The sequence below is a fragment of the Chelmon rostratus genome, chromosome 6 (assembly GCF_017976325.1).
Source record: "Chelmon rostratus isolate fCheRos1 chromosome 6, fCheRos1.pri, whole genome shotgun sequence".
Taxonomy (NCBI): domain Eukaryota; kingdom Metazoa; phylum Chordata; class Actinopteri; order Chaetodontiformes; family Chaetodontidae; genus Chelmon; species Chelmon rostratus.
In genome coordinates this window covers 19,516,510-19,529,135 of record NC_055663.1, presented here as the reverse complement: position 1 = coordinate 19,529,135, position 12,626 = coordinate 19,516,510, and the positions used below count along the sequence as shown (strand labels likewise).

Below are 12,626 nucleotides of genomic sequence, written 5' to 3'. Positions count from 1 at the left end.
TCACTATTTTGCTCTCCGCTCCCTGCTCTTTCTTGGCGTGAAAATTACAGATTATGGCCAACTAAGTGAAAAAGCACTGACATTAGTCAAAGCCTGACATGTCTCCATAGCTTTTGGGTATGAATGTTTGGGTGGAAGGAGAGTGGTGTGGATGGAGGGGGGGTTCATAGAGCAGAGGGGAGAGATTGATTTCTAATTAACAAGCTGGTTGCAGTAATGAAAGACTAGATGGTCTCTACTGGCAGTGGATCAATGGGGAGCGTTTCCCTTGACATCCAGTCTTAATCACACCGGCTCAGCTTGATAAGAATGCACTCATTGCTGTAATTAAGGCTGTCATGCTCGCTCCATCTCCCCTCTCTCAGCCCCACGTCTTCCCTGTCTTAACCTCTACCTCAGACCTCTGCTTTCACTCAACAGCAGGGATCATTCTACGACTATCACTCTGTATCCTATGCTGTCAAGACACAGTGACGTGCACACATAAAAAAATGTGTCGAGTCACTGACAAAGACATCGTGATGCTTATGTTCAGACAAAGTAGTCTGCTGGGAGCTGGCCACATCGCTATTCGTTGTGTTTGTAACCAAAAGTTGTTGCATTTAAATTTGGTCACCGCAGCTTGCACATCTGTGGTGTACTAGTCCACGTGTTTGAAGTTTGGCCAGGCCTCATTCGCAGCCCTAAGTGCACAGTTGTCTGCAACTGGCCACAAATTTCCCTGTACTTTGATAGAAGTACTACTTTTCGGGTTTCTTTATTACTTTTAGGTACTTCTGAGTCAATTCTGCTCCCATTGTGACTCCCAAGCACTTTCATCTAAATTAAAGGTTGAGAATGCAGGTAGTTCCCTGATATTTACTCTCCCTCACATGTCACTTAGTATCTAAAACACTGTATACTAGCAATTCCACTGAGAGATCAAAAAGCATGCAATAAATAAACATGACTGTTTATTTATTGCCTTTGGCATGACTGCCATCTCCAGAGGGTGCTGAGGTAAATGCTGAGGTGTGATTAAGAGCTGGTCTCATTTCATATTCTTGGTCCCTGTGAAAGCGAGCACTGGTGTGACAGACACGCATTGCCAACAAGAAAGTGAAGCTGAGGACAGAAATCAGCTAAAGAGAGAGGAACACTGTCCTTTATGCTGGGTGGACACAGTCAGTCTCTCTAGAGTACAGTGAGGCAGGACGGTGAAGTCTGTTCTGAATTTCAGTTGACAATCACAGACTCCCTGACAAGCAAGACACAATCTGCTCCACTGGGCACTCCTTGGTAGGAAGAGAGACTTCTTATCTAAAAAAACTGATTCATTGATGCCCAATTTCTAAAGGCCCGTTATTTGCGAGAGCTGATTTTTTTCAATGATCTTGACCACACTGCACAAAAATACTAGTTAAATACTCTTGATGACACATGGAAGGCAAAGGTAAGCTTGCCTTTCAGAAATCTTCCTGATAACCCTAAAAGCGAAACGAATGTACTAATCTTTATTGTGGTCCACTGGGAGAATCTCTGTGGATGCTCTAATCCTGAGTCAGAGCACACTGATGACACATAGACCTGTGGGGGCTGGAGTTATGAGGTTTGATATGTGGGATTTCACAACAGAGCATTAGGGAAATGAAGTATTTTCAGGGGCCCTGTAAACACTAACCCCCTCACCCATGCTGTCTCTTTCGGCTGGAATACGTGCGAGCTGGTGCATGTGCGCAGATGTGTAATCTGCCTCGTCCAGCCTGCCGTGTCTCTGCGGGCAGAGTGGGCCTGGTTGTTTGAAGGAGGCTGGCGCTGAATGGGGGGTAGAGCCGGGGCTAATCCGCCAGTGCCACGCGCCATGTGCCCAGCACCCAGCCAGTTGCACCATGCCGCCTCCTCTGTAGTGGGTCCATTGGAGCGCTACAAGGCCCTCTGAATGCTATCAGCACAGACGACACACTGCCCCCCAAGCAGGGATTACAGCTCTCTCAATGAAGCCGCCAGGAGGAGGATCCAGAGCAAGAGGAGGAGAAGAAGGAGGAGGAGGTACACAATCCTCCAACAGGAGCTCCATTCTCTAAAAGGAAGAGGCCATTGGCAAAGCTGACACGCTAATCAACAGCGGCTGGGAAACCACCCCATGAGAACAACACGTCCAGCACGAAGGATAGGGAGGAGGGAAGAAAGGTTTAGAAAGGATCCATCACTTTTCAAATCCAGCTTAGGGCCACTTGGTACTCCTTAAGGAGAATGAACACTGGTCCATTGTTATGAGGTAGATTGGGATGGGGACATTAGCATGAGTTTGCATAGATGCAGGCAGCTTTTAATGTCATAGGCAGACCTGGTATTTACTCTTTCTGAGATGAAAAAAAACCCCGCAACAACTCTGTAATTATGTTTACAACCTGTCTTGTAAGTTGAAAGTAAACATCAAAGAGGCAGAAGCAAAGGGGGAAACTGTAATGTGCCAATAAAAATTAATTTAAATAGACTGTAGAAGGGTGCGTCCCTTGTGCTTTCTACTGGAAAACTTAGGCAGTAAATACAGTGTGTGGTTGAGACTCATCCTCACACCCTCAGGGTCTAGAGTATGTTGTGTGGGCTCTGTGAGCTGCTGTTATGTTCCTCACTAAGGGTTTACCATAGGGACTATGTGACTGTATACAGTGACTGAAATACAGCAATCCTCGTCAAACGTAATCCTCAGCAACAACAGGAATGTGAGTGAGTAACCACCAAGAATGCTAGCAAATGCTTTGAGCTTCAGGCGTGGAAAAACTCTTAATGCCACCACATATTGGGCGGTAAATGAGAGGAGTGCTGTCTAAAACGTAAACCTCCACACACCAGAAAGGGACACATTGGAAAGTGAGCAAGTACGTAGTAGGACAGCGGGAGCCTAGCATCTGCACACCCCAGCTTGTATTATCAACAGAGAGGCACTCCAAATCAGGCAAACCCCCAAAAGGCAAGCACACACTCCAACATCCTGAAAATACTTACACCCACTCGTCTGCCCACTCATGGAAGTTACTGAAAACACAACTCACATTTGCTTGTTAAAAGCTTTCTTGTTTTGGCTGGAAAATGAATCCGTTGAGGAAATTGAAAATAAAAAATGTAAGCGCTCCTTGCCGCTTGCCCAGATAACACTGGCGCAGGCACACACCTCTGCCTGGCGGGGTTCCACTCACTGCCTTCATTTCTCGCTCTTTCCACCACACCTGGCACCATGCTGGCATCGTCCTGGCACCAGCCTGGCAAAGGCTAACAACGTCGCTGCTATCCGAGGCGATTCTCCGTGCTCTGATGCAGTAAATCAATTTTCTAGAAATGTAGCATATAAGAGGCATCTGGGCCATCTCAACTATCACAGCTTCAAAATCTCCAGGGCTGCTGCAGCTCACTGTCTCTTTATGAGACAATACAAAGGCAGAGACAGAGCCAGTTTGCTGTAGCATCATTACATTGTCATAGGTTTGTACAGTATGTTACAAAAGCTAGAGCATGTTCCTGGGAAAACAACTTGACACAGCCATTTAGCACCTGACAGGAGGAAAATAGCAACCTCCTGTTCATATTATCATGTCATATCCTGTTGTAACATCGCCACAAAGAATTGTAATAGGCTGCTGATCAGGAACATTTGTGTTTAGCCAGTGGAACATCTGACCTGTCTCCATGTCATGATGGATCACCCACTAAGAGCTCAGTGCTGCGTGCATGGCCAAGCTTGCATGTGTGACAAAGGGAAGATTCCCAATGAATATCCATTCTCATTTCTCGCCCATCTGCTCCTTCATATAAAGGAAACTGGCATATCTCAGTGAATACAATGCTCTTTAAATGGTTCATCATTCAATGTCCACAAAGACAGAACACCCAAACACACCCAGCAAAGCCCATACAAACAGTAATACACTTGACACACTTCTCTCTACTCAGTGAAGTGACCTTTTCAGACAAAGGAGCAGGAGGCAGAGAGGCTCAAGAGCTGGGAGGCTAATGAATGCACAGGTTTGGACCACTTAAAAGTACAAGTCCTATCTGCATTTTGCTTTTCCTTTGCTCAAAAGAGAGCTCTATTAAACCATTAGCCCTTATCCCCTCTACTCTTTCCTCACTCTTAACTTCTTCTTCAGTGTCCCTGTTCCTCTAAACTGGATGTCATGAAAACTAGGCCAGTCTTTTAAAGGTTCACTGGCCAATGCTTGCAACTGCACTGCAAGAAATACTTCAGCGTTTTCCTGGTCTTTTAATTAGATAAGTATAAAATGCTGCAGATAAGCTGAACGGAGATGTAAGGAGCGCTACGCTGGTGGACAGGAAGAGTGGGGACACCAGCCAAATCTAATCACTGCGCTGGAGCAGAGCTCCAAGCAATGCAGCCCTGACAAGAAGTCATAAGAGGTCGGAAAACAGACCCTTAACAGTCGCCTCAGAGGTTAAGTGCTGCAGGAGGCGATGGTGACATCCGACGGGCTGCGGAAGTCACAGCGGATTGATGCCATTTTGGAAAGACGACTGTGAGCAAATGTTTGTGAAGACTTAAAGATGGGCCCTGTGTTTCCATGATGTCTCGCTGTGGCTTTACTGATATGACCTGCCACATGATAAGATAATATCCGCTTTTCTAGAGCCTTACCGGGACCTTGTGTGTGTGACCTTCACTTCAACATGACTGACTTGTTGTTCTACAGACATCAGTCAACACTCACGGAAAAAAAACTCCCCCAACCATGAGGAGTAATCAACTTTGCAGATAGACAATGGCCCCTTTCCCATTGCAAAGCACATTGAGTTGTTTCTGGTGGTTGGCAGGAGAGCTGCTGAAGTAATTCACAGTGTCTAATCTGATAGGTTATCATGGGAAGAGCTGATGGCATTTTGTGGGGATGAATTTATCTCCAAGTTCCCATTAAGAATGTCATTTAGTGGCAACATCCAAATCTCCTTGAAATGTTGATTGTTTCCCGGGCCTCTTCAATCATTTGCACATGAAAAGGTCCATGGAACAGGGACTTCTGTAGAGACCATTGACAGATTAGCAATGGCCATTTCAGCCTGTGCTGTCAACTAGTTCTCTAAGCAGTCTCTCTTGTTTTAGCCTCTGTCACTTTCCCCTTCCAACACTGTTTCTCCTCCTGCTTTTTCTATTGTGACACTGTGGTAGACACACACGGCTGAATCCCATTGAATATTGTTTGGTTTTCAATAGTGTGCAGGAACAATGAATGTAGCGAGAGGGAGAGCCACGCTGCCTACCTGAACACGCATGCCTCAGCACGGGCCCGTGTGAGTGGCTCATTCAGTGCTCCACACTGACATCAATAACCCTGCACATATGCAAATACGCGTACGGCGAATTCAAGCACTCACTTAAGCTTGTTAAACACCATAAACATAAAATTGACAGACTAATTGACACCTGACACAACACTGTGTTCTATACAAACAAACATGCATTGTGCTCGAAACCGCTGGCATGATCAACTGCAGCTTTAATCACCAGCGCACACGCATCGTTACAAAAGGATGAAATCAACAGAAAAAAATGGTACAAATTCCTCGACACACAAAGGCTCTCAATCAACCTCACTGGCCCCATTTCTGCTCATGCACCTCCATTTTTCCAGCTATTCTCCACTGACTTGCAGAGGACACCGCACTGCCGTTTAATTCCCTCACCAATCTTTTCCATTGTGCTGTCTAATCATACTGCATACCACAGTAGAATGAAGTCCCCTCTTCTCATGATTTGAATCCAGTGTGTTTTACTGGAAAGGCCATGTTTTCTGATACTAAAACAGTCTGTTTGGAGGAATTTTGCCTTTTCCTGTTCTCCCTCTGCTCCGTCACCATCCCTTCTTGTTGTTCATCTGTGAAAATGAACATGTGATGATTCCAAAGCAGGGACATGAGAACCAACAAGAATGAAAAACAGCACTCTCTGATTGACTGTGTTTAGAAACAGAGCTCTGGGCTTTGTATTCTGATGTTGGCTCCTATAAACATGCGGTTGCTGTATGGAGAACATCTCACATTCCCACAGCAGTGTTAAAAGAGGTCAGAGACAAAATTACGAAAAAAGAAAAAATGCTTGACAGAAATAAAGGACTGCTTCCTGAGTGTTCCGGTAAAAGTGGTTCAAAAGGGTCGTTTGATTATTTAGAGGACAGGCTGAAATCCAAGTGTGACCTTACTTCTTTTTGCTTCTCTCTCTCTATTCTGAAAGATAAGGCTGTATGTGGGCAGTATGTGAGTGTGTGTGTGTGTGTGAGTGACACTTGGTCTCCATTTGTCTGGTACAAGGATTGACCCTAGAGTCTGAATGGAAGCACACAAGTCTCCACAAATCTTTTCATTTCTGCTCCTTCTGTTTCCCAGCAGTTCAGAGTGTCTCTACAGTATTTCTGTTTCCATTTTGTCCACTGTGACCCTGCCAATACACCCACCCTCTCGAACATTTCACACAGAGAGTAACGCAACCTCTCTTGGTCATTTCATTCTGATAGCGAAACGCAGTAATCTCGTCTACAGCACGCACACACACAGAGTGCGCTGCCCACACATGGTCTTATCACTCGAAAGCAACAGAAGAGGCAGAAGGTCAGAAACCCAATTACTGTACGACAAATCGGCCACACAGAATTCCACTTGCTCTGCACCGAATACTGAGGTGGGTCGTTGAGACACTCACCTCCTGTCTCTTTTCTTTTTCTAACTTTCCCTCCCTCCACTAACAACCTCTCTCCCTCGCGCTCTTTCTTTAGTTTTCTTTTCTACAGCCCTTCAACAACCACACGGCCAGCATTTCTAATGCCTTCCGCCCACCATTTCCACATGCAGCTCTTTCAGTGGTTAGATCACACGTTGCTCTTAGCAGATTAAACCGAAATGTAATCCAAAACCGAAGCCCAAAGAGCACATAAAAAAACAACTGAAACCAAATAAAAGGAGCATGCAGAAAGGCACACAAATTGGCAGGAGCACTTCCTTCGCCCTTTCCGCCATATCACCTGAAAATGTGATTTACTGTTTTTCTCTGATTCTGGTTTCAGCAGAGCAGACTGATACATGGCCACCCCCAATCCGACACCTGTGCATGCAGACCTTAAACCACCTGATTCCTGCCACGATGAGCCTGGCAGTGAGTGTGGTAAGAGCATGTAAGGATCAAGGTTTGCAAAGAGATGAGAGAGATGGGAAAGAGAGACCGGGATTGCTCCTGATTGCACGACTAAGCGCACAGCCAGCCACGTTGCACTTGCTCACTTGCCATTTCTGCTTCCATCCCCATGCAAACTCAGTCAAAAACCCAGAAATTTAACAATGAGCTGCCATCATGTGCCAAAACATGGGACGGAGGAGAAAAAAAAAGTGAGCAGCTTGGAACCCTGTCGTTTTTCTGTGCAAGCCCCGCTGCTGGTATCTTATCTGCTCAATCCTCTCATCGTCATTTAAATCTCCCCCTACTCCATCCGATCCCAGCCGTGGCCCTATTTAAATCTCCCCCTCCTCCCAGTCCACCACATTTCTAATGCTAATTATTTAAACCTCTCCATGCGCTCCATCCCTCCCATCCACCAGCTAGTTATTCAAATCTCTCCCCACCCGCTCTCCCTACAAGCCCGGCCCCAGTTAAAAGGTGCTTGACTGAAGGATTGATCCAGGCTGTTATTTTCATAGAGGATAATACTGCTTCTTCCAGACTCCTCTCCTTTCCTGCTCTGTTTTCCTGGCCCTCTCATATCCTTTTCTTTCCGTATACAATTACACAAACTCCGCGGCACATATCCTTTTTGAAATCAAGAGGTTTATTTGCCATGATAATGGAATACAGTTGTTAACAGTGCAAGGAAAGTGTAATAAATCCGCAGTTTGCTGTATCATATTAGATGAAATGCAACAAAGACAGAGTTAGGAAAAGATATGGGAAATGTATACATATGTGTGTGTGTTCAGGAAGTGAGACAAATCAGAAATATACATAAAATGTGTATACATAGAAGAGCTGCTTGGGAATGTGACCCTAGTCGGTCTGTGGTGGCCTGTGCGGGTCACTGTCCCCAGTGCTAAGTGAAGGGCGAGACTGAGTGACTGAGCAATGATGACACAGTTTGGGAGGTCAGAGGAGATCCTTTTTCCAGGACCAGGTGCCAGCACATCAGTGTGGGAAATGGAACATTAATCTCTGTCTCCTCTTACACTCTACACATGGTTTACCGATTTCTAAATCTTTATTTCTACCAGTCGGAGCATCTCTTTCTGTGGCGCTCCGTTTGTCTATCCTCACTCGCAGTTTCCACGCTCTCTCTCTCTCTCTCTCTCATTCAATGGGAGGGATCTCGCTGTTAGTCCTGTGGAGAAGCCACCTACACATGGAGCATCAGGATCACAGCTCAGTAAAACACCAAAGCTGCTCACGGCACTGAACAGGAGTCCCACTCAGCATCACTACTTATTACAGTTACATAAATGCCGGTCTCCAACAACAGCCACTCCACACAAACCGCACACTCCCATATGCAAACAATACAGCAGAGTCTCATGTGTGAAGCAAAACACCTGCAAAGAAATTTATTCACTTTACACATCTGTGTGTGCAGAATTCTTGATCATGAAGTTGTTTTTTATATCTTTAATGTAAAATGTATCATAAGCATAATAACAATTATAGGACAATTCAGCAAAGAAACCTCCACAATTTCAAAGTGAAATTCTTTCCAAAGAGGAAAACTATTTTAAAATAATACAGAGTGAACTTTACAATCAGATCAATTCAACACATTTCTTTTTGATGTGATTCAGAGCTAATGATGGTGAATCCCATTCTCTTCAACATGCAGCAAAAAAGAAAGTGGACACCATAGGGGGTGTGCTCACCTTGATACTCCTGTCCAGGGGTGTAGGCGGTGGGGTTGCCCGTAATTTGGAGGGTGAGTAGCACCTCTCCCCCACTTTCTGCTACCCCGGCTCCCTCCAGCTCCCCGTGGTGGGTGCACAGGAAGAAGAAGGGGTTGAAACGGGGGTAGAAGCTTGCAGGGGGCGCCCCGAAATCCATGCTGCTGCTCCCCAAGACGAGGGCCAGCAGGGCACAGCTTAAGGCACCCCCGAGAGAGGCCTGCGCCATGGCCATCTACCCTCACCAAGCGAGGGACTGTGGGAGTGTAGGTGGGTGAAGAGGTGAGGAGAGTGATGAGTGGGAGCGAGGAAGGCACAGGTAGAGTTCCAGAGGACCGTTTGCGGAGTCCACAGATGAGTCGAAAGTCCAAAAGTGCGTGCGTGAGAGTGTGTGCGTCTGTATGTGCAATATGTGTGTGTGTGTGTGTGTGAGTGAGCGGGCTCGGCCGTCAGGAAAACTACAGAGCTCTGTTCTTCTGCTTCCTCTCCCTGTCCTACCTTCACTCTCTGGGAGTTCAGAGCTTCGCCTGTGCTGTCCTGCTCCGGCGTTTAAATACCTCACCCCCTCCCTCTGTTTCCCTCTCTCCTCCCACCCTCCCTCTCTCTGTCTCTCTTTCGCTCGAACACCAGCTCCACGCGTGCTGTATGCGCTCTACGAGACGGCCTCCCTCCTCTCTCTCATCCAGCTCTTCTCTCCTCCCTCTTCCCTGCCAGTCTATCACTCTGCCTTTTTCCTTAATCTCTTCCTCCACCCCTCTCTTCTCTCCTTCTCTTTACCTCTCACTAAACCACTGTGTTACTCCACATTGCACTCTTGTATGCCCCTCCTGAGACCTTGGCCGTCTTATCTCTATGCATCTGTTAGTTTCTTCATCCCTAACCAGCACACTGAGATATCCCTTTCACTCTCCCTTCTTTCCTTTGTCTTTTTGCCCATCCACCAGACTGTCTCCTCCTCTCCCACCCACTATCACACCTCCTTTCTCCCTCCCTCTTCCGCTCTCTTCACCTCCCTCTCCTTCCCTCTGTCTCTCTGCTGCTCTCCCACATAGTCCCCCTCCCCTCATCCGATCTCCCTCTTTTTCCAGCCCCGTACCTCTCTGTCTCTCCTAAGCAGTGCTCAAACTTGTTTTTCTTCTTCTCTGCTGTTGCTTTTTTCATGGGTTTTCCATCAGAATCTCCTTTTCCACAAGATTCTCCAACTTTTTTCTCCCTGTCAGAGCAGCGCGAGCCGCCTCTCTGCTCTAGATTAACCCACCACTACGGTGCAGACACACGCCATAATGCTGCTTTCTCTCCCCCCACCGGTCTCTGCTCCAGCTCACCAAATGATGGATAAGGATTTCTCTAAGACCCTGAACACACCCAATCTCGCTCTCTCTTTTTTCATCTGGGAACAAATACAAACAACATGAATCTGCACCCCTCACACTTTTCAGCAACACACTCGCTCACGTCTCTCTCTCTCTCTGCTCATCCATCTCTCTACCCCCCGACCCCCCACCTAAAATATTCTCTCCCACATTCAACAAATTATCACAAAGCAGGGAACTTAAAGATCTTGCCGTTAACACCGCAGAGCGTCTCCACTGGCGTTTCTTGTTAGCTGCCTGCTGGGTTTGTGTGGTTAAGTGCCTATTACAGACATAAACACTCCCAAGCCAGCAAGCTGCACACACACTCACATTCACTTCATGTCCAAACAGCCTGACTGACCCACAGCAGGAGCACACAGCCAGGCCGGCATGGCCAGATGCTTTCACAGTCTAAACCCTGGATCTCTGTCTCACACACACACACACACACACACACACACACACACACACACACACACACACACACACACACACAGAGAGAGAGAGAGAGAGAGAGAGATATCCCTACACACATGTCCATATTCACATTCATGGACACAAAGCACACATGCAGAAGCAAAATGCATGTGTACCACTGTATCTCTGCCTGTGTCTCTCTGCTTTGGTACTTAGAAAGATTTATATTTTGCTCAAGTGAAGTAATTCACCTGCCAGGCAGACTGCTGCACCCAGACCAGCAACAGTCAGCATGTTTATCCACATAGCAGCCCAGACATCCAAGAAGGCTGGACAAAAAGGCAAATATTATGCAACTTTAAGGGGGAGCTCTACTCACTTTCTATTAAGGTGGCCAGTCTGATCTACAACATATTAGCTTACAAGTAACTGTCAGAAAAGCCATAAATGTGAGACAAATCTACACAGCCTAGAAATGCTTCAAATGCAGCTACTTGTAGTCTGATTTTGAAGATTTTTTTTTTCTGAAATAAAAAAATGCACCTCTTTTCTCCCATAAACGCCTGCTCAGCTCTCCCCACGTCACAGTATTCCACAATTCATTCTCCATGGTGAACACTTCATACCTGATGAGATCATCATCAATCTTTTTGCTTATTTTAACCATGGACATCACATATGGCAAAAACTCTCTCCCGAAACCTTAAACGCCTTAAAGAAGTCGTCACAGTAGCTCAAAAGAGAAAGCAATCATTTTTCATGTATAGAGTCCAGAAAAAACCCCTGCTGCTACTGTTGCCCACAGGACAACCCAATATCAGAAGGCTAAATAAAGTTATGTGGAAAGTGTGGCAAAGGCTTCACAAGGTGTGTTGTAATGTTTGTTTTAGTATCCAGATTTAAGACAATGTCAAGCATGTGCACTACAGCAATGTGAGAAAAGCAAGGGAAAAGAAAGTACAGTAAGAAACAGTGCATAGTCCATCTGAAGCCAATAACTTTTCTGAAACAGTGTGTGTTCTCCCCAGTTGCTCTGCGGGGTCAGCTAGGTGGACCACTCTGCTGAGACTGGAGAGTGAGGTCAGAGGTTATCTCAGTCTTCCTCTGCATTTCCTCTTAACCAGTCCACAGCCACCCTGCAGCTCCTCGTTGCCTTAATTAAGCACTTTTAATTAATCTAACTGCATTAACTCACCGGTGAGACTTCTTAAAGAGCTTAAGTCCTTACGGTATGTGCAGCTTCGATAGCATTCCTCACAGTAAATGTTACCATACTGTACTTACAGCCTTGAGCCTGCACTTGAAAAATGAATCTTTCAAGTTTTGACTTGGATTCAGCATTAAACGTACGTTTTTTAATAACAAGTGAACCAGAAGTTCCTTTTGGGTCCAATAAAAGCCACGCTGCCCCAAGAGACATTTCCATTTATTTAGCCGCGCTTTTATCCAAAGCGACTTACAATAAGTGCATTCAGCCATGAGGCTACAACCCAAAAATTGCAAGCATCATGCAAGTACATCAGTTTTATCAAATATGCTGAACTGAACTCAAGTGCTACATTTAGACACAGAGATAGAGAAAGAGCTTGTTCTTTTATGAGCCAATGTGCAGTCTGAACAGATGAGCAGAGTAGATGTGGAGAGTTTGTGCTGCCCTGATGTCGATGGGGAGCTCGTTCCACCATTGTGGAGCCAGGACTGTGATTTTGTTGAGCGGCAGCTGGGCCCCTCATAACGGGCGAGTAGCAAGTCGACTGGCTGTAGCAGAGTGTAGTAGGCAGGCTGGGGTGTATGGTTTGACAAAGTCTTAGCCGTCTGAGCCGTTCACAGCACGGTAGGCAAGTACCAGTTTCTTCAGTTGTGTTTCCAGTGGCTGCTCAAAAGGGTTTGAGCAGCCACTGGTAGCCAGTAGAGGGTGTGCAGGTGCGGTGTAGTGTGGGAGAACTTGGGCAAATCTAGACTGCT

At 46.2% G+C, this 12,626-nt stretch overlaps 1 protein-coding gene across 1 annotated transcript in view; it reads right to left on the bottom strand.

The window, feature by feature from the left end:
* reln (reelin) overlaps positions 1–9,124 on the bottom strand; it is a 90,185-nt gene extending 81,061 nt beyond the window's left edge. The window contains exon 1 of the mRNA XM_041938807.1: positions 8,872–9,124. Within this exon, the coding sequence (XP_041794741.1) occupies positions 8,872–9,124 (253 nt within the window). The remainder of the gene's footprint in view (positions 1–8,871) is intronic.
* Positions 9,125–12,626: the final 3,502 nt, after the last annotated feature.